Below are 23207 nucleotides of genomic sequence, written 5' to 3'. Positions count from 1 at the left end.
GAATTACAGAGAATCTAAATCCTCTGGTAAACAGATGTGTAAGTGAAGAAGAGAATGGGAACCTTCAACTGTCGTCAAGATAAACCTATCTACTGAATACGCTCGTTTTCTTCTATTTATCTTTGTGAACAAAAATCTTTTTTTCATTTTTCCCAAGTAGTAAGAAGGAAAAACTTGAGTTTTCTTTTCCAGTGGCTCCCTCATGCCTCAGTCCCGGGCCAGTCTCTTCCAGTTTTTAGTGGTGACTCCAGGAATTATCCCTTCATTTGATTCCCGTGCAGTTGAGCAGGTCACAAAAACAAGCTTTTGCATCTCGCAAGCATTTCCAGAAATGCTCTCCTGCCTGCTGTGTTTATGTTGGAACAGAAAATTTGTACGTGATTTTATGATGAGCTTTTCTTAAGATATACGAGTTGCTGCCTCATCACGTTATGATGCAACTCAGGACCCCCGGCACCTAGGTGCTGTGACGTCATAGGAGCTATGGTGCTCACGCCACAGAGGGGCCACCAACGAGACCCCTGCTTTTTTTGTTGTTTTTTTTAAGACTTTGTTTGTTTATTTGAGAGAGAGCCCAAGTGGGGGTAGGGGGGAGAGGCAGAGGGAGAAACAGACTTCTTGCTGATCAGGGAGCCCGAGGCAAGACAGGGCTCGATCACAGAACCCTGGGATCATGACCTGAGCAGAAGGCAGACACTTAATCGACTAAGCCACCAAGGTGCCCCAAGACCCCTGCTTCTGGACTAATGCCTTCCTGTGTCTTTTTCAAAGTGGATTTGCGTGGGGTCCCCAATATATTATTTTTGATATGTGAGAGATGTTGGAGCGGAAACAGGGAGTTTAATTATCAAGAAAACATTAGTCCTCCTTCTCACCAGAATAGTAGAGATTAGAATAGGCAGTGAAGCTCTGTGGGTAGAACCAAATGTCCAGGAATCAAAATGATTAAGAACGAAATTCCAGTGCTGCCTCTTACTTGGTCTGTGACCTCCTGAAACATCAGTTTCCTCGTTTAAATGGTACCAATTTGATCGGGATACTGTGAAGACTAGGAAATAATTCATTGCAAAACTCTTAGCATTTTCATTGATTCACCTATTAAATATTTAATATCTCTGTGTACCAGGCACATGAACGGAGAAGACAGTGGAAGTGTTCAACCATCGTGAAAAGACAACTATTGTTTTTCTTCAGAGTTTTGAAAATATGCTCGGTTTTCATTAAATACATATTTATTTTGTTAAATTATACCATTTCAATAATTACAAAATCAAGTATTAATTTGTTGCTTTCTGGCCAGGTATTTTGTGCTCTGTCTGCAAAATGTACAAGATATGGATATAAATCCTACCCTCATACAGCTTACAGGAATTCAAAGAAAATTATTCCTTCATCATAGTTATGATAAGTCCAGGGACAAAAAGTTCAGCTTCAGGCACATAAAACATGTGTACATTTTAGTCATTATTTTTAGATTACCATAAATAACATTTCTCTTTGGAATGCTCACAATTAATTAATGATTTAGTGGGTCAAGGATGAAGATCGGAATGTGTGAATTTTCCCAGGTGTTTGGGGAAAAAGACACTGATATGTCTTTTGCTCAAGACCCATATGTGCTGGATGCCAAGTCTGGTCTTTCTGCCTGTTTTAATAACTGCTTTCCCAAGGCGGGACCCACTTGCACTAAAGAGTGAAATATAGTGAGTGTTTTCTGAAGGGAAGCCTTGAATTGTGAGTTGAACCCTGAGATGTTCTATCAGGACACATAATTTACTATTTGATAACATGGCATTTTAAAATTTCTGTTAAAATGATAGCTAATGTTTATGGTTAAATAAGATGCAATTTAGCTGAGAATGAGCGAAATCATATATGACAAGGAGAGAAGAAAAATGCAATCCCAGGGACATAAGAATAAAAAAAATAAATCCCACGATAAATAAAAAGAGGGGATTTCGAATGCTGTCCCTGTGTCCGTCACATGCTCCAGCAATGACGAGCTGGTTCGAGCAACTGATGCGACCGTATCACTTTTATTCCCCACTTTTATTCTTCATGTAGAATTCCACAGATGTGGACAGCCTTGCTTTGGGCTCTCTGTTCAAGAAAGCCCCAACCATTCAAAGCACTTAGCACTATCGGATGTTGAAACAAGTAAGAAGACAGTAGGTATCTTGAAGAACATTGTTTTGGATGAAGGAACATCATATTAGAGTGGTTGTAAGAGCCCCAGCTCAAGAGCCAGGGTCCCTGTGTTTGCACTTCCTGCAACCTGATAGCTCTGTGATCTTAAACAAATACTGAACTTCTCTGTGCCTCGGTCTTAACATCTATAAAATGGGGCTCTTAGAAGGACTTATCCCCCAGGGTCTCTGTGAAATTTCAAGGGTTTATATTACTCAACATGTTCAGGATGGTGACTGGCACATAGTAAGTGCTCTGTAACCATTGACTGCGATGATCAACTGTGGCTAATTTGGAATAGACATGGTTTGATACGTGGTTCGAAGAAAACGTGGCTAGGGATTCAGGCAGTGAAAAGACTTTTGCAGTTAGAGAAAGTAAGTGACCTGCACTCCCTTAGTGGGAGGGGGCGTCCACGAAAGGAAAGACATGAGGTTGGGGCTCTTTATTGTCTCCTGTCTCAATACAGGAGTGTGATGGGCAAAGAAATTTTGGGAAACAAGGACGACCAAGTGTGCTTCTGCCTCTGTCCTTGAGCATGCTCATTCTTTCTTCAGTGTCTTCTGAGAGAGGTTAGCTGACATGGGTAAAATGGGAGTGACCGAACTGGTAAGATACAAATTAATAGAGTGCTGTCCATGCATGTGCACAAGGAGGTAGGGTCATAAGATGTTATTTTCTAGAACTACGAGATACTAAAGAAAGTCAATGCTCTTCTCATCTTCCTGTTTCCAGACCCCTTCATACACCCCCTCCACTTTGACCTGTTTAAGTTTATTTTAATAAAAAAACACATTTTTCAAGAAATAGATGCTTTATGTATGGTTTCATTCTTTAGAGGGGGTGTATGTGTGCCACGTGACAAGTGGTTGCCATGGTAATTTCTCATTATTGTTGAATTGAAAAATAATTACTCTGGCAAAAATCCCACATAACCTGTCAGTGCTTAAGTTACAGATGCCGGGGGGCAGCCCTAGCACCGGGATCCTGTTTTTGGTGGAGAGGGACGGAGATGGGAACAGGAGAGAATCTGGGATGGAAGGAAAATGCATTTGTGGATTTTTTAATGTAATTAAGCCTCTTTTCTGCTATTTGACCTGAGTGCATCTCTCATCCTGATATATGATTTGGCTGCCAGTGGTACTTGGACTCACCTGTGAGATGGGACAAAAGGACCAAGGATTTTAATCACAGAAATGCATACAGGAGCTTGTTTGGAGTGGAGAAGATTCTGTGGCATTTTTGCCTAATTAAAATATATGAGAATTGTCGACACCACTCCCCCTGCCTGTGTTTAGGCTGAGTTAATTTCATCGTTATTTACCTGGAGGCTGCTCTCTGCTATTGTTACTTTCCAGCTTTGGGAAAAGAATCCACTTTTTACTTATTAATATTCACTAAACACTAAATATGTACTGTTCAGGTACCAGACAACAGCAAGGATTGGGAAGACCTGTCTGCTGAGAAAAGGCACGGCTTCGGTCAGGAGCCTAGTGGCAGGCAGGGTGTGCAGAGCGGGACCCCCACCTCCTCCCCTGCTGATTCGGTTTCTTGAGTTATTTTGAAGGACCACAAAGAGCCTATGCTTTCATTCTTGTGTCAGCATCAAGAAATAATCCTCCTTTTGGTTAATGAAACCCCTGAGATACACTCTGCCTTAAGAGAATAATAGGCAAATTGTTTAATTTCATTTTTTTAATTTAATGGTTTATTATTATTCCATTATTGCATCTTCTTTGGACTTTCAGATGCTCGTCCTTCTCCTGGCAGGCTGGACTCTGTTTTGTAATTATGTTGATCCTCTTATTAGATCCCACTTGGAAAGACATTGCTTAGAAATGCACCTTGTTTTATCTTTACCCATGAATCAGTCAGACCAGAAGGCTTCAATTTGGAAGCACAGAGACCTCTTAATGTAACAGCCAAAATTTAGACATACCCTATGCCTATGTACAACCAAGTTAGACATATGCCCCAGAGAACTTCTTACACATGTGCACAAAGGGACACTATGAAGATACTTATCGCAGCATTGTTGTAATAGCAAAAAATTAGAAACTGTCTAGAGATCATTAGTAGCAAAATGCTTAAGTAAAATATATTACATTCATTCAGTGTACATTATGTAGCTTATACAAGGGAAGAAGAAGCCCTAATATATAAAATAGATAGGTCTCCAAAAGCAATGTTGAATGGAAAAAAAAGCAAGTTTAAAGAAAGGAACATAATGTATGCTATCACTTAAATAAAATATTAAAAACATAAAATAAGACCATATCTGAATGGAGTCATATGTGTGTATAAATATAAAAGATGGGGTAGGAAGTGCCGTATGAATTCCATGAGACAGTTGTTTATGGGAGCCTGGGGGAAAGGTGGAAAAAACCAGAGCAAGATATGGGGACCCAAGACATTTATTTTTATTTATAATTTTTAATTCCTTTTAAAAAGGAAAATAAGATCTTATTTTCATAATTGTTAATTCTGGATAACGGGCCCATGGGTCTTCACATTATCTTCTAGTCCCTATTTTAAAAAATTAATAAAGTAAAACCTCACTTATTTAAGTTACAGTCAGTGAAGTGTATTCATTTAACCAACGTTTTGCTGAAAAGGACAAGAAAAATACCCCAAAAGTGGCACAATAGAATGGAACGTGGGTGTGAGATCATTTTGGAAATTTCTGTCTCCTTGTGAACTTCTCCCGCGCATTGGTGACGCACCTGCTCATGGAAGGAAAGTGAGACAGAGAGACAGCTTAGCTTGAACACCGTCTTGGTTCCCTGGCCTCTGAGTTCAGACTCTCAAAACTCCTACAGCACTAGAGCAGTTTGTGGGGTATGGCCTCTCACCAGCTCATTCCATTCTTCTACTCCTCTATTGGACAATCTGTATGTGGGTGCTCTGTTGAGGATGGGGCCATGCCTAACGCCTCGTCCCTCCCTTAAGTACTCCCAGTTTACTAGAGGATTATAAGGCAGTGATTCAATTATAATTTGACTCACGGGCTAACGGGGGTAGAGTTTTCAAGGTTTCCTAGCACAGGAGACAGTGAAAAAGGAGTGCAAAGACTGTAACTCGGTGTGTGCTGTACATTTGAGGCCAAAAGAGCAACATATGCAAAGACAGGGAAGCAGGCGATGGTTAACCAGGAATCCTTAGTTCAGAAAGATAAGTTGCCTGAGGTCCCTTGGCTACACAGGCAAACTGACTATGCTGGGCCCTTTTCAGTGTGGTAAGAATGGCTTTTTCCTGGATAGAATGTCTTTACCACATGGATACTGAATGTCATATCTATTAGAACTGCTAGTAACTGCCTTGCACGCGCATTCCACACATCTAGGAGGAAGACCTCGGGCCCTTGGCTTGTTTTGGAGGTCACTTACTATAACCTTTACCTGGAAGTCCCAAAACATCCATCTGGACCTACCTGTCAGTCTCAAGGCATTTCTTGGCTAATCTCCCAAGTTGGTTTGATTTCAGGGGATTGAGCCTCAACCCCTTCAAACTTCAGACTTAGTGAAGCTTCTGTTTGGAATCCTTGCTCCAAAACAGCTTGGCAACGTTACTCATGCAGCCTCCTACTGGTCGACCTGCTACCCTTGGCTCTGTTGCCTGCTTTGCAAGGAGAACTGGGAATTGTGTGGTTCTTCTGTTTCTCCGAAGATGGAGGTGAGAGGTTTACAGTCAAGAGGCGGGAGCGCAAGCCTATAGATACAACTGCAGAATGTTAACCAGGCCATTTTTTCTTTATATTCCCTTGGCCCCTTGCTCTTCTTCCCAAGTGGCCAAGCAGAGCACCTGTGGCTCCTATCATTCTAGATGACTGAAGTTGAATGGTGGAGGTGCTGATTCGTTATCGTTGCCCACAGCTCAGGAGGCGGCTGTGAGCTAAGAACTGAGCTTCTACCACTCAGGACTGGCTGATGTGTCAGAGGTTTCTGATTTGTAGCTGCCTTTTAGCCAGCCTGGGCCCCTAGCCTCATTATTATGCAAATGTCTTCTACCAAATTGCCTAACTGATCTCAGGAACTAGAGTAGGCAGCAAAATGGAAGGAAGATGTATATAAAGAAGTTGATTTTCAGGGCAAGCACGTGAAGCTGGGGGAAAGGGAATAAAATCTGAAAACGCCCAAGTCAGGGATCTGCTCTGGCAGAATTTCCTCTAGGCAATGCTGGCCGTTCCTTCTACACTTGTGAACCACCTTCATCTTCAACCTAAGGTGAAAAATCACTTTGTAAACAGAATTATTTGCGGACAATCATGGCCTAGTAGGTTCATCAGTTGAAACAAAGGAACCAGTCTGGTGGGGGGTATTGATAGTGGGGGAGGCTGTGCATGTGTGGGGGCAGGGGATACAACAGAAATCTGTGTCGTCTCTCCTAATTTTTCTGTGAACCTAACGTTGCTCTAAAAAATAAAATCAATGTTAAAAACTGGACCAGAGTTAGGCAGACTTGTAAGTGAACTTTAGATTTACGACTTTCTAGCTGTCTGATCTTTACTGAGTAGTTTAACGTTTCTGAAATTCGGATTCTCTATTTATAACGATTTTAAGAGTCAAATAAAACAATGATGAAAAATAATAGCTGCTGTTTCTTGAACAGGCACTATGTGCTAGGCGGTGACTTTTGAGTCCTCAGAGGGCACTGGGATTTTTATTCCCACTTGATACATGGGCAAATGGATGCAAAGAGGTCAGGTGACTCACCTAAGGTTCTCCAGCTAATAAGAGGCAGGATTCACATATTGAAGTCAGTGTGACATAGAGGTTAAAGCTATCAATTCTCTATAAGGCTGCCTGTTCAACCCCTCGGTAGCACTTTGGACAGTTGTGAATATAAGAGGGTACAACACATGTACAGCCCTGAGAAAATATTGGGTTCTGGGTACTACTGTTAACCCAGGACCCCCCCCCCCCCCCACATGTGCTCTTTCCATCATCTGCTTCCTTCACACACAGTCAACACAAGACTGGCTTATACTTGACATTTAGCAATTTTTGTCAGAGCTTTACTCCTTTTATTCCCTTTCCTACATAAACACCTATCCTCTCATAACTAAAGACTAATTCAAAAGCTTTATATATGCGTGTCGGGGGACAGTTGACAATTATAATTAAAAAATGCATCAAAAAATTGGTGTGCCTTTTAGAAATATCAGCCAAGTTATGGGATCGAGCCCCACATCAGGCTCCTCCGCTATGAGCCTGCTTCTTCCTCTCCCACTCCCCCTGCTTGTGTTCCCTCTCTCACTGGCTGTCTCTATCTCTGTCAAATAAATAAATAAAATCTTAAAAAAAAAATCAGCCAAGAGACAAAGTCTCTTGACCTTGACCTTGACAAAATCAAGGTCTCTTGAAAACTTTGTAGAGTGTTTCTTGAGTTGGGTCTGAAATAGTACAATAAAGAATTTCATTCATTTATTCATTCAATCAGACAACCCAAAAAATATTCATATTTTGTAACTATTCTGTGTCTGGCATAATTACATTTTTCATTTTTAGTTTTGAAATATCCTTCTAACCAAAGCCAATTGATTTTTTTTGTGCGTAGAGTTACCTGATGTAACCTACTCCCACGGCACCTGTCCTGACATTTCCTGAGACACTGACTCATCTTATGTTCCACTGCAGCTGGTGGAATCGAAGGGCATGTCCCCTTCTTGGATCATTGTGCCTTTCTCAGCTCCCGGAGACCCTCCAGTGTCTAGGTGCTGTGGATCCTGTATGGCTGCTCCTTGTACTCTTCACGTCAGCCTGAGTCCTTCCTTTGCTGCCAGGGCCTTCGGATCAGCCTGGATTCTCCCTGGGCTTTTCGCTTTCACTGCTCCATTTCCTAGTGGGAATGCCAGAAACCCGGAGTTAGATGACAGGCAAATGCAGGTGCAGGATCTGATCGAGTCGCGGGGCCTTGGAGCAATCACTAGGGCGAAAGCGAGTCGGTATACCTCTGTTCTGAGTTTTAACTCTGTTGCAGGCAGGTGCCACTGCCAGGTAAATGCATTATAAGTAGTTGGAATAAGAAGAAATGTACTTGATTTATCAACGGGCTGCTTTGGAAAGTGCATTTTTGATGTGGTTCTTTAGAGCATGCAACACCTCCTTCCTTAAAAAATGATGTTAAAGAGAGTAGGTAGAGGCAGGAAAGGGGCATTTCATTGATCTTCAGTGTGTCCTGGGCATTCTGCTGGGCAGTTAAGACCCACTAATTTATTAATCCTCACATTAATCCTGCAAGATAATTATTAGTATGGTGGTCGTTGTCACATGTACTCTGCAAGAAAATTATTAGTGTTGTGTTCTTATTATTTTCCTCAACTTGCAAGAAAGGAAACAGGCTCAGGAAGGTAAAATAAATTGTCCGTGCTCACATTGCTGGAGAGACGAGGTGTTGGGATGAAGCCTGGGTCTGAGGGTTGCCCGTAGGCATGAGTTCTGCCACTGACGTCGTACCACGTGGGGCACTGCACGGTGCGAGGCGGGATGCTGAGCACCCTCCTGGGCGTGAATCCTGGCAGCAGGGCAGTACCGGGAAGCAGGGAGCTGGAGAAAAAGACCAATCTGAGACAAAATAGTCCCTTTTCACTCTCCCTCCCTCCTTTCTAAGTCCTAACCTCTGCCTTGGACTGCCAGAGAAATGAGTCAGGCAGAGGCTGGGGCTTGGAGGTCAAGGGGTCAGAGTCGAAATCCCAGCTCCGCTATTTATCGGCTGGGTGTACTCGGCAAGTTACGTTTACCACCTGTGCTTTGGTTTCTGAGGTTGTAAAGTAGGGATAATACCTAATGGGAGCGACTTCGTTCATTCACTGACAACTTCTATTGAGTCAGACCGTGGGCTTGACACCATTCAGGGGCCTGGGACATAGCTCAGAGCCCCTGCTCACAAGAAAATTGAATTATACAGGAGAGAGAGGACAAAACAAAAACCCCAAGAAACAAAAAACCAAAAAAACCCCCACCCAAAACCAACAACAAACAAACAAGAAATGGGGAGGTAGTAAGAAGTAAGAGGGAAAATACACATAAAGCACTTAGAATAATGCTTGGCATGTGGTAAGTACTCAATAAATGTTAACTATTATTCTTTTTCCATCTGTGTAGCAATTTGAAATAAAATAAACCCGTGTACCCAGGCTCTCAAATGGGGTTTCTTTCCCCAGCTGCTTCTTCCATTTCCAAGCCCACTGATTTTTCTAGAAACTCTGACAGCTTCCATGACACCCAGGCTTCGTGCTGTGGTCTTGGGTCTGGAGGGAGGCTGCCTGTTAGTCGCTCACTCGGCTGCCCCCTGCACGTGGCTTTGAGCCCTTTGAGGCTAGGGACCAGTCTCTCAGCCAGCTGTGTGCTCTGAGGACCTGCACGTAATAAGTGCTCAATAAATATTTGTTTTTGGGAAAAAAAGGAGAGGTAGTTGTATGTGGAGCCATGAATCACCCCTGGGTGCTTTTATATTTACTCTGTTTTACCAAGAAAAGTGTTGACTTTTGGTGTGGTGATTGGGAGGAAGCTGGGGCGGGGGGGGGGGGGAGGAAGAGAGAAACCAAAAAATTCATTTGCGTGAGCTGTTGCTTTTCTGAAATGAGAACAGACAGCATCAATCTTCGGTGGCCCTTTAATTATTCTTGCCAGGACTGAAGGCTCTCATTCCTGACGTCTGCCAGGGACAGCAACTTAATGTTGTCATAAGCAGAGCAACTTAACGGGAAGAAGAGAGGCTTGCAGTGTCTCCGCCAGGGCCACGGCAGTGGGGGCCACCGAGTGGGGAGCTGCCCCTCCCTCGTCTGACAGGCAGCTGCAGAACATCTCCTGCTAAAGTCTGGCACTGACCAGCAATTCCCTGGGAAAAGACTGTGCTTAAGAATTTGGGGGTACATGGGGCAAGATGCAGAGCGCGAGGCCAGGTATGATGCCCCCTTTTTGAATATGACACTCGGCATAACCTTCCCGATTCACTGTTATGGGAACCTCCAGGCCCCCCTAAGGATTAACAGTGATTTTAACTGCCTTAAACTGGGCCAGTTCCAAAGTGTTCTGGATGAGCAAGAGACTCTCGACCCAAGACAAACAGAGTCCACATGGATAGTTTGCTTTCTGCTGAACGGCTGTATTTTTAATAATCATGTTCATAACGAGGCAACAAGATTGCCTATCATCTTAAAACAATCCTCAAGAACAATCCATATGCATGTGGTGGGTGTTTGTGCAACCGTGGACTGCTGTGTATCATCTGTCTGTACGTACCCACGTGACAGTACCTGTCTCATAGGACATTTGCATAGGGAAGGGCCACAAGTCACACACACCCCTTTTTGAATTCATTACCTTTTAAAAATGTACTCTCCTGAACCTAGTTGTGATATGGTGGTTTCTGTTTGTAAAATCAAATCCTTAAAAGAGGAAAGAGGAAGAGAGACCAAAAAGAAGTTGACTGTATATTACACGAAATGCAAAAACCTTTTTGTTAAAAAATGTCACATTGTGTTCCAAAGTACATTTATTAAATCTCCCCAAATATGACCTGGAGAATTGATTTTCATTCAGTTTGCATTAACTCATTTCTTGAATTGGAATTTGGTCCCCCTTTGAGGCAGTTAATTTGAGGAGTGACCACCCGCTCGCCCACCCGCCTTCACACACATACGCTTGAGTAACAAGCAAGTGCTGACTGCGTTTGTCTTTCTTTTCCTTTCCTTTTCCTCTTTTGAGGTAGTTTCTGCTCTTGCCTGTTAAATAAATGATCTGTCTCTTTGCAGGATAGCGACAACCTCTGGTGGGACGCGTTTGCCACCGAGTTTTTTGAAGACGACGCCACATTAACCCTTTCATTTTGTTTGGAAGATGGACCAAAGCGATACAGTAAGAAAGAAGTTTATTTTTCTAATATTCCTTCTTTTCGCGCCTGTAAGAAAGCCACAGGGGTCTTTGGAGAATAGCGCAGGGCTGACAGCCTGACAGTAACTCTTCCACTCCTGACAAGGCTCTTGCTTCCCATCACGGCTTTGTCACCGGGTGGCAGCCTGAGTCGCTGAGAGAGCTTTCCTTCGAGGCTGAGAATGCTTGGGCACCTGTCTGTTTAGCGAGTGAGGCAAATATGAACCAAGTCACCCAATGATAAGTGGGAGCTGGATTGTGGGGTTTCCATCCACCCCTTCCCTGGGACCCTCCTTTATCCTTGACAGCTGACACTTTATGCCCGATGTTCTGCTTCTGAAGGTTCCTTAAAAAAAAGCAAAAAAGAAGAAATTCTCACAGTCACTGTATCAGCCACAGCCTCTTAGTTTCTTCTTATCAATTATCTCAGGTATTTATTTGACAAGTGCTATCTTTTCTTGGGGGCGGGGGAGAGGCCACCGCTGCTCTGAACATACAGTTTTGGATGAGTGTTGACAGAATTATAGTTCCTTGTCTTTCCAGCGAGTGATAACTCTGTAAAGATCCTCAAATTACTGCCTGTGGCACCTTGGGTAGCAGCTGATCTGTCCTGATTAGGGTCGGCCAACTTGTCAGAGATCAGATTTGCTAGTTGTGCTGTAAGACCAAGAGGCATAGAAACATCAGCACAAAAGCAATTAATGTCCGGTTAGATCAGAAAGAGATGTGTTTTCAGAAATCAGCATTGCACGTATGAAAGGATCCGTCAGAGGGTAAAACATCCCAAATGTCACAAACACAGAATGATCATGGAACCAACCCCCGTGCGTGTGAACCAGTCAATCCAGAGCGGTGAGCAATTGATAGATAATAGGGCTCATGATAAACATGATTAAAAGATCTGATTGTTGCTAAATGTATTTCAAAGCTGCTAGAGTTGTTTGTTTGTTTTTAACTTTAGAGGACTTTGGACAACTTAGTAGTCTTTAGATCTATTGTATGACGACCTGATTAATTATGCTAATACATGCATGGTGATTTTGCCCAAGTGGCAAACTGGAGAGAGCGGGACAACTTGAACTTGCTGCCCAATTGGAACTCATTGCCAGGAGTATCTCTTTAGATTTCTTTGGTGTGGGCTTTTAAGGGTGCGGGACATTTCTAACAAGTATTTTGGGCAAGAGGGGCTGCTGGTGTGCCAGGCAATGGGCTGTTTTAGAGTGTCTTTGCATTCAGCGTAATGACTCCTGTCATAAGCACTGGCCAGCCCAGCTCACCGGGGTCCCGAAGAGTGAACTTGCTTCCCTATGTGCGGGTGTCCCCGAGCAGCCTCATGCCCTGCAGAGTAGGGGAGTCGGGTGCAGAAGCCGCTGTTTCACAAGTCCTGGGAGATAAATGAACTCTGCAATCCAACAATTACTCTCTCCCCAAAAGCCTGCCCGATCAATGGTGAATAATTTTAAACCATGCAGTCATCCATCCTCTGAGCCTTCTTATTTTCCTTTGAGGCATAAGCTCAGATAACTTCAAGTTATCATTGTTTTATGTTCCTGTGGATTTCTTTGTTTTTTTTGTTTTTTGTTTTTGTTTTTTGGTTTGTGAATCCATCAGGGTCTGCTCAGGGAACTAGAATTACAGTTTTAAAGTACATTGTACTAATGCAACAGGGTCTCGATCTTCCCTCTGCCCACCCCCCAACCCCAACCCCAACACCATTTGAGGGTAAGGCATGATCAGTACCCATTTAACATCTTACTTATACCCATGCACAGGAGTAAATGCCTGACTATATAAAAGCCATTGTTGTCCAGGTTTCTTTGTTTCTGTGAGCCAAAATATTTCCCGAACAGAGAAGAGAAACAAAGATGATTGACAGTTTGGAGCCGAGGCTCATCAGCTGCTTTGCTGACAGCCCGGTGATGTGCACAGCGCTGCTGATGTGAGGGCAAGTGACAGGTGATTGACAGCCCAGGACGGGGAGACAGGGAAGCGGAAGCATGCCTAGAACGCCCGACACACACTGTTTATGCCGCGCTCCCAGCTCTGGCGCTGACACCTTAACCCGTTCGCGGTCCAGACAGTCTGTGCCAGGCTGCGAATACACCTCCGCGCTGGGCAGGAGGCTGCAGCTCTTGCTCGAGACCTCCTGGGGAGCTGACAGCCCTGGATTTCTGAGCAAGAAAACAAGATGTGACTCTTACATTTCTGTATGTAAAGAATTTCCCCAAATTACATTTATCTTAGGTACCAAGAAATGTGCCAGATGGGGTTTATTTGGCCCTTACTGGAAAAAAAAATTTTTTTTTCCCTTCTCTCTCCCCATCTCTCCGTGTTTACAGGGTCTGTCTGGCTCTAAGATACCTTATCTCTAAGCTACAGTAAATCCTATAATATGTGTTGGCTTCTGTATTTGGTGTCTGTCACCATCCTATTAGAATGTCATCTCCGTGTGAACACGAGCTTTCTATTATTTATTGCTGAATTCTCAGATTAATACAGGAACTTGTACATAATAGGTGCTCAATAAATATTTGTGGAATGAATGATTGAATGAATAATGGACATTCGGGGAAAAGTTTATAACACCAAACAGAATGTTGGCAAAACAATTCCTTGACCTAAATCACTAGACTTTCTAAAGTGGGAAGAACGTAATCCGAGGTGCTCTGCTGGTGTTTTCAAATCAGCTCTAGGATATGGTCTGATCTATTTTACGCTAGAGCGGGGAACCAGCGATATAATAGTTCAGGAAATAATTATGCTTTCGGAGCTAGCATACAGCTTTTCTTTCAGAAAATTCCTCCGTATTAATCATGTTCCTCCAGCCACTCCAGTCCCCAAGCCCTTTCCTCTCCTGATGGGGGTGAAACTCCCTCCCCAGGTGGGATATGACTGGCCCAGATGGAGACTGCTGGTGTCTTCCTGGAAGACCGGGGGTGAGGTTGGTGTCGAGAGGTGCCAGGTGGACAAGGTTAGCGGGCCCTGAAATTGAGCTGTGTGTGCCTGCCTGGGGGAAGTGTCAGGAAGGTGTTTCTTCAGCAGCTGGAAAAGTGGGCAGTTCCAAGAGGTAGTTTTCTCCTTGAGTGACATGGAATCTCAAGTGGGGAAGAGAGCTGAGACAGGTAATTCCCTTTTTGTCGGCAGATGAGTAGTTAAAGACTGTTGGAGCTGAAAAGTGTCTTTTCTGAAAATGGAAACTTGGTCCAGTGAGCCCCAGCTGGTGAGTCATGGGCCTCAGGGCGGCTGACTCCAGAGTCAAAGCCAGGGCCCTCCCCCTTCCCTATCCCCATCTCATGTCTGCATCATCCCATAGCTAAAGGGAAAGAAATGGATTTGTCAATTCACGCATTTCCAGGAACATAAGTCCCAAATAATTACCGAAGGCTTCATTGACAGGGAAGGCAAGGGAGGCTGAGGAATGGGGTTCTCGAGCCCTCTGTACGCTTACTTTATAATGCTAAGTCCCGCATGATGTGCTGTTTGCCTTCCCCGTCTTATGCAAAAGTGATCCGTCTCAGGTCGATCACTCACTGTGAGCCTCAGGCAAGTACTTCTAGTTCTCTATTCCTTTTTGTGCAGGGAGTGGAATGGTGTCCCACACCGTCCCTCCCTCCATGGCCATCACATACACCCTTTGGGTAATGGTACAGGTTACTCCCCAGGAGACCCAGGCTCTGTCCATGTCCATTTTGTCCATGTTCTTCATCCATAGGAAATACGTGGTTCCCAGTTCATTCAGGAGATCTCTCCTTGCTGGGAGAGATGCAAGAAGAAAGTTCTGGTTCTCACGCCATTGGAGAGGATGGGAGGTTGCACCATGTAGCAAACACGTTTGGATGTTTATTTGTGCTTTGATTGGTAAACAGAACTTCCATTTCTTCGTCTACTACCATCACTGGCTTGGCATGAAAATGAAATGAGATAACACAGTCAAAGAGCCTCAGACCCTTTGAAGCAAACAGTAGGCATCACTGATGAGTACTATTAATTACCAGGCACAGCCTCGGCATTCCTGCCGCTTCTGTGCTGGGGAGAAGCTTACCATTCGGCCCGCGCTTTTCAAGTGCGCTCAATGTGCGGAGCTGCGCGGAGACTCGCGGGTCAGCTGAGTCACGTGACCCTCTGTTGGGCATTTCTACTGAAATGCAGCATTGAAGAGACTACATCCTCCCCGGCTTTCCACAGAAACTCACTGTTCTTTCTGGGACGTAGGTTCTGTTCAGGAGGAGGGGAATAGACAGAGGAAGGGTGGTTGAGAACGTGTGGGGCTTTGTGCTTTGAGGGGCCGAAGACTCCAAACACTAAACCATGTCCAGGTTGGCATTGCCTTGGAAATTAGGGTAAAAAGTGATATAACTACTAAAATGCCATCTCGTTTCAGGCCACTGCCCCTTGGCCTGCTTTTCAGGGAGAAGGGTTCAGGAAGGGGCTGGGGGTCTGACACCTGAGCGCCAGCCCGCCTTTGTCTTTTACTAGTTGCGTGGCTCAGCGTGCGTCACCTCCTGAGCGCCAGGCACCTCATCTGAAAGGTGAGGGCTTGTTGAGATGATGTATATGAGGTTCTCAGCAGAGTTTCCAGCACCTTGAAAATGCTCCTAAATAGCTACTGTTTGATTGAGGTCTACTGTGTGCATTGCTGACTCCAGATTGAGATTGAGGACAATTCAGATAAAATTATCATTAATCCCTTTTTAAAACATTTTTTCTTAATTTTAATTTTTTTGGAGAGAGGGATCACGAGTGAGCATGAAGGGGGGAGGAGCAGAGACCGAGAGAGAGAGAGAGAGAGAGAGGGGAAGGGGTCTCGAGCAGATTCCCTGATGAGCATGGAAACGATGAGGGGCTTGAGATCATGACCTGAGCAGAAATCAAGAGTTGGACAATTAACCGACTGAGCCACCTGGGCGCCTTGTCATGAATCCTTTAACTACTGATTACAATTTTGGGTTGGTGGGTCCAGTAATTTTCAATCATATACTTATTTCATCTTGCCTTCCATATTCTGTCTGGACTAAAGATTTCTTGCGAGACTACACATTTACACAGTCACATTAGCCCAAGACTGTTGTTTCTCTCTCTGTGGTTGCTGAGGGGGACATTGCACTCAGCAACAAAAAAAGGAAATTGTTTTAGGACCTATCGTCCCCCATGCCATTATTTTCTTCTGTTGTCCTCAGTCATCTGGTCCCATTAGATATTGTGAAGAACTGCACATCAGTCCCTCCGTGGAGCCATTTCTATACTCGCTGTTTCTCCTTAACATTTGCTTCCTCACATCCTTGTTTTCCTGAAAGCTCTGATAGCATTGCAATATTGACGAAGTTCTTCAATTTTGTCTTGTAATGTGTGTTTTTATGTGTTGTGTATTTGGATGTGTCCCCCTAAGGTAGAGAAATTCTACAAGGTTCAAGTAGCTTCTCTATCTCTGGTTACTATTTTTCTCTTGCTTTTTATTGGTTCACCTCGTCCAGCTGTGTTTTTATTGTGCTTGCTATATAGGAATTCTGCAAGCATCTTCCGTCCCTCTCCCCAACTTTCTCTTTCTCTAATATCATATTCCATCATTAAAAATGTATTCCTGGAAAAATCACTCCATAAACATATGCATAGGTGTTTTGACACGGCATTTCATAACTACTGTGGCACAAACGTGGCCATTTAAAAAAGTTACATGCAAAAAGCACATGGGGAGAAGGGGTTGACAAGGCTAGAATCTGTGCGTGTGTCTTTTCTACAAACAACACTGCTATAGATTGCACCCGAGATCTGAAAAGGCACAAGTTCATGTCGCTGGTGCTTAATGACCCTACGCTTTCTCAAGAGACAAGTGCCAGTTGGTCCTTAGGATCTTCCTCAGTAAAGTAACTTTGTTTCTCTGAAAACTCCTCATTTTTTTAAAAAGATTTTATTCATTTATTCGACAGAGATAGAGACAGCCAGCGAGAGAGGGAACACAAGCAGGGGGAGTGGGAGAGGAAGAAGCAGGCTCATAGCGGAAGAGCCCGATGTGGGGCTCAATCCCGGATCGCCGGGATCACACCCTGAGCCGAAGGCAGACGCTTAACCGCTGTGCCACCCAGGCGCCCCAGAAAACTCCTCATTTTTAAAAAATGTATGGAGGTAGAGATCAAAATTATGGCCTTTGGGTCCCCGCAGTTGCATTCGGAGTCTTTGTTTCACTATAGCTATGTGGTGTAGGCATGCGACAGGACGTTAGGCATGTTGCTTAAACTATCTTAACCTCAGTTTCTTCATATGCAGCATTCAGATCATAACGATGCCAACATCAGAGGGTACTTGTGAAGATTAAAGAAGATTAAATAACACGTAACTTTAGCCTGGTGCTGCCCATGGAAAATACTTATTGCATGAATAAATACGTGGAATTAAAATAGAGGATAATTCCTATTACTCATTCAGTCATTTGGCACATAGCGGGGAGCACTTGGGATTTGGGCAAATCAGACCTGTCTTCTTCTGCATGGGAACCTTAAGAATTTAAAGACGAATTGGGAGAAAAACTTATATTAACAGAAGATCGCAATTTGAACAAACAAGTCCCAAACTCTTACAATGATGACCTGTTCAAAAAAAAGGTGAGCTTTCCATCCTCTCTTTTGCTCGGGAACATGTTGCTATTGAACCACTGAGTGCCAGCCACTGTGCTAGGCACTTGCGGGCTCCAAATTTCGTTCACTGATGACCAGACGAGAGGAAATGGTCTTTGCAGTAGAAAGTGTATGTTAGAGGAAAGAATGCACCTACTCAGAGTAAGCCTTGATGGTTAATTACTGGATGATTGTGGCATTTTTGTTGCATACTGACATAGATGTCTTTGTCTCAGATGACTCTGAAAAAATGCTTTCCTTTGCATGGAGCTGCATTAAATGGTTTCTGGATGGCTCTAGCCTCTGAAGTTGTGATTTTAGTGTGTGACCCTTTTAAACGGCAGTCTTCATTAGGCTGGCAAGATTTGGAGTAAATTAAGTTAGGACGAAAGCAGACTTTCATTTGAAGTTCATTTGCACCTGTACTTCGTTCCTTGACTCATTCATTCAGAACTCAACAAGTTTCTGCTATTTGCCAGACATTGTCATAAAGAGGCAGACAGTTTTTGAAAGGAAGACAGTTCATCACAAATTTTTTCATTTACTTTTGATTTCATTCTATTTAAAACTCTTACCTCAAGTTAACATAATCAACTAAGTAGCTCAAAAAGAAAATATTCTTGTGACATTAATACAAAATCTAGGGCTAGCTATAAAAAAAGACTTAAGAGAAAGCTCACAACTGATAGATGCGCTGACAGACTTCTGAAAGGGAAAAAAGAGACTGAATGTCTTCCCATTTGTGGTTTCAAATTGATGATATCAAAAGTTGCAAATTGGCTGTAACAATAGATTGAGCAGACATTCCATTCTCTCATTACTAATAAATACCACACTAATGGTCACATGAGATAATGGACAGAAAAGTGCTTTGAATAAATTTAAAGCGCCATACAAGTTAAAGATATAATTATCATCGTATTTACAATTGATCTTTCAGATTTGGTGACTTCTAATTTTCCCCTTATATGTCAAACTTGTAAGAAATCTGGGATGATTGTTGGATCTTTTCTCAGGGGTTAAAATTCATTGTCAAATACACAGACTTGAGCCCATCAGGCCTCTGATTGCCCTTAAGAATTTAGTTGGGAGGTCTGAATGAGGTATTAACCAGGAAATGGACATTATATAGTTGTTTTTGAGACCCTAGGTGACTAAGATATCTATGGGATCCTGGCACATGCATTTCCTGACTCTGGATTTCATGGAATACATTCCTGTTCCTATGCCCTTCCTATGGTTCTCAAACCAAGATGGCAATACACCATAACAGAATAAATGTGGCTTTTTTTTTTTTTCACTATCACAATGGTAGGTGGTACTAGTGGTATTTATTATCTGGGGGCTAAAGAAAATAAATGTTCTGCCCAACAAAAAACTATCGAGAAATGTCTCACCCAATCCTCTTTACCTCCAATTTACTCATCATCTTAAAGATAGGGTTGCTAGATAAAATGTAAGTGTACAAATGCAATGCTTGGGACATATTTATGCTATAAAGTTATCTGTCGTCTATGTAAAATCCGAAATTAACTAGGCATCCTGTGTTTTTCTTTCTTAAATCTGGAAGCCCTGCTTGAAGGAACCCAGTTCATTCTCAGATATGAAATCTTGATAATTCCAGAGCAGATACAATGGGATGGAAGCATGACCCATCATATGAAAAAAAAAAAAACAACTCTAAGAGACTTACCTGGTCCTGTTATTCACAGTGGTCTTGCCTCCGTTCATGTTCAGCAGGTGTGCTCACCAGCCCCACCTAAAGAATGAAACACCTCAACAGAGGGTGGGAGTGCAGGTTGAAGACTGCGTGAATTTAAATCCAAAGTCCACATTGCAAGCATTCCACAGTTGACTACAGCAGCATTTGTGCAGGTGCTCAGCATATGCACATGAGTGTGGTAACTGCCTAATTGCCTGCCTTAAAGGAGCTGACAGTTTAACAAGGCAGAGACGCATAAACATGAACTCTAATGCAGTGACATCAACACTGGAAGAGTAGGGGAGGAGAAGTACCATGAGGCATTGAGAAGGGAGTGATCAAATATACTTTTAGAGAGAAAAGACTCAGGCTGGCAAAGATTTCTTTCTAACCTTTTAAGATTCTTTGTTTCCTATAGCCATGACAGAAAGCACCTTGCCACAACACCTTGCAAATCTAAGGCTTTCAGAAATTTTTGTGGATTGAATGAATGATGTAGTGCTGGTCAATAGTACAAACTCAGGGGGTTTGATTATTTAGACCACGGACACATCATTGCACATATGATTGTCCCCCTGTTTTAATAAGTTTCCACCACCACAATCTCAAGTTGTAGCAACTCATTTGGTAATGTGGAATAACAGAAATGCCACAGAGCAGTTTGGAAATTTATACACAAATAGAACAAGGATTTGAGGCTCACATTTTAAACACCAAATTAAGATCCCATCTACCCAATCCACAATACTAGGAGTGATTTTTTTTTTTCCTTGTAGTGCTTTGGCCCATGGGTTGGTAATTTCACCACTTAGTTAATCTGCCAATCTCCTATTAAGTCCAATCGTGCCATCAAGTCTCATAGAATAAGTAGTCCTCAGCAATGGTTAACTAGGTACATGAATCTTACTGAATGAATCTAATGGATGTAATTTCAGTTGAAACACCTATTTATCTATTTAACATTTTTCAAGGACTTTCCATGTGTTATCTTTCTGTGCCTTGGCAATAAGAAGATGAATGAGCAAAATCTCTCTCCTTGGAGGAGCTAAAGGTCTGGTGAACTGTTGTTTCTAGGACTTGATGATTTGCAGGTCTTAGCCAGATCTTTTCAATAGATGCCCTCTGCTTTTGTTCATGTTCCGCTATATTTTTATATTGTTATGAACCACTATATCCTTAGACTCTATATCCAAATGCAATATTGGCATCATTTTTAACATAAAACATTTGGAAAACCCAGTGCTAAGCTGAGATATGCAGTGTTTCCTTTGTATTATTCTGATTTGTGATCTTGTCTAGTGGGGTTATTTGAGGCATTGTCCCCACAAGTCAACGTATAGCTTAATCTTCACTCTCGTGCTGTTATTTTCAGGTTGTGGATGCACCTTGCTGATGCAAATGAAGTAAAATAAAGCATTTGTTGCAGTCAGGTTAAATCGGCATTCTTTACAACTGTACTAAGTGATGTTCAGGTGGATTTCATTAAGAGAGGCTCCATGATGAAATCACCCATCATGGTGTGTTTCATTATTTGTTGTTTAATCAAGGTAGTCATGTTGGAGTATTTGAATTCAGGCGCTTCTAGAACTTGGTGCCTTCATGTATTTTGCTTTTATTATTCATTCCAAGAGAATCAGCTTCACACAACCATCACGATGTACTTGTTTATTTTTATGAAGTTAGTCCTCTCCTAATTGGAGCTGTCTTTAATCTCCTCTTTGATGATAACTTCCCCGGTGCAACATGTGTCTTTGGCTTTTCAATAAGTCAGGAGGACTTCATATTGACAACAATTGAGACTCATAATCATTTTGAAGATCTGTAGAAGGAGGAAGTAAGGTCACTTGGGAACATGGTAATAAAGCTACTCCCTTTTTGTGAGACAAGTTCTCCATCTTATCTACAGCAAATAGAGCATTACATGATTTTTACAAACTTTTCTAAAAGTACCTATGTCTGACTTCCTCCTGCCTCTTGAATAATCTTATTTACAATTTGATTGTGTTTTACTTTGAAAAATACATTATTTGCTATGCCGGGATGGGTTAGTTACATTGAAAGCAATGAAACAACAAAAGAGTACTTCCAGACTTGAATTAGGAGGCAAGTCAGGGTGTTTCCTCACAGATGCCCATGGTATCTCTGTGCTACTCTCACATTCCAGGTAAAAATCAACCCCTTCAGATAGTTCTCAGTGTAAGAACGACCATTTGTGTCTGTGTTTCAGAATTAGGGCAAGCTTTGAAAATCGTTCAAAAATTGAAGTTCGTTACCTGAAGGGAACATTGGTCCACATCAGATTTCCTCTGGAATTTTTGTTATGTCATATGTATGAAGGAATACAAGCATTTGATAAAGTCAGCTTTGGCAGTTCACTTTTTAGTTGAGGTATTTAGAAAGTCCAACATTTAAGCTTTAAAAAATTTAGTAACAATCAACTTTTCTAAGTTGCCTGCATAAACTAGCTTAATGTCCCTGTGCTTATTTGTTTCTCCTCAATAGAACCATAAGAGAAATGATAAATGGTGTTTGATGGATTATGTAAATAAACTGCTAATTATATCCTTAATAGTTCTCTATACTTCTAGACACTGTACCCAAATGTATTTCCTATAAAATGCTTTAGTACTTAGAGATCTATTATTTTTTTTTTAAAGATGGGCCCAAAAATCAGTAATTATGAGAGTTATTATTCAGGTTCACAGCAGTGCGGTGGCTATTTTTCACTTGATAATTACCTTGTTAAACTAATGTCAGACCAGCGCCATGCCTTATTTAAGAAAATGGTCCACCAGCCCTGTGCAAGCAGGCCCAGCTGTGGAAATATTAAAAGATTTATTAAATCCAGCTCGTCTTCAGCATTGCCTCATCGACATTCGTTACAGAAGTTCTACAAAGTTGTCTATTTCTCATTAGTTGTTTGTAGTATCTTTCCTGAGGTCCCTTGTGTCTCTTGACAGTTGGCATTTCCACTGTGTTCTTCCCAATCTTCGCTCTGGGTTTTGCTGCCAACCAGGGCACTGTCTAATTGGCACCATCTGCATTCAGAACCTTCAGGAAGAGAAGGAAAGATGACCCATCCCCAGGGAAACAAGGAATGCATATGATACCTTTTCTCTCCCTACTTTCCCTGGTTTTGAGTTGCAGTTCTATTTATTACTTCTTTCTTTTCGGAAAGGAAATAAAAAAAAAAAAAGACTTTCTAATGTTAGCTGTGGTTTTGTCGAAAAAGAGATACAGATTCCAATTTTTAGTCCAAAATAAGCAATTCTTGCTATGATATAATTTGAAAAAAAAAATGAGTCAGGTACTTAGTGGATTCTTGTGTTGGTGTTTTTCAATGTGTCCAACAGTAATCTCCTGGATTGGTTAACGAGTTAAAATGACAAGCATTCTGATAATGCTTTGCAGTTTATAAAAATTCTTTCATAAATCAGGACCATCTGTAAGCTCATGGAGGGAGAAGACGGTGTCTTACTCTTCTCCATAGCCTCTGTGCCTGCTGTTATAAGGGACAGAGAGGAGGTCTGTGGTTAATATTGGCTAAGCAAGACTGGATGGCAGGGTCTCATTCCATCCTCACTCTGAGCCTGGAAGCAGGTGTAGTATTGACCATTTGTGCTGTAGAGATGAAGAAATGAGGCCCCTCAAGACTCAGCTCTCAACTCTCCTGCCTCGACACCCATGTTGTGGTCCTTACCATCCTGCTTCTCAGCGACTTTTTTAAACAGTAGAGAATCTTTAAATGTTATCTGTTGGGTGAAAAGAAATTCTAATTTCTTGCTGTGGATTCTGGAGCCTTCTCTCTCTCCTCATTGGTTCCTCCCAGAAACAGCA

The 23207-nt window shown here is 42.4% G+C and overlaps 1 protein-coding gene across 11 annotated transcripts in view; it reads left to right on the top strand.

The window, feature by feature from the left end:
* The window catches only part of LDB2 (LIM domain binding 2), a 368516-nt gene that overhangs the window by 123509 nt on the left and 221800 nt on the right, over positions 1–23207 (top strand). For all 11 annotated transcript variants that reach the window (XM_026514479.4, XM_026514477.4, XM_026514480.4 and 8 more), the window contains exon 2: positions 10943–11045. In XM_026514479.4, coding sequence (XP_026370264.1) covers positions 10943–11045 — 103 coding nt within the window. The remainder of the gene's footprint in view (positions 1–10942; positions 11046–23207) is intronic.

The sequence above is a fragment of the Ursus arctos genome, unplaced genomic scaffold (assembly GCF_023065955.2).
Source record: "Ursus arctos isolate Adak ecotype North America unplaced genomic scaffold, UrsArc2.0 scaffold_9, whole genome shotgun sequence".
Taxonomy (NCBI): domain Eukaryota; kingdom Metazoa; phylum Chordata; class Mammalia; order Carnivora; family Ursidae; genus Ursus; species Ursus arctos.
Note: the sequence above shows the minus strand (reverse complement) of the source record. Positions and strands in the feature narration are given on the sequence as shown.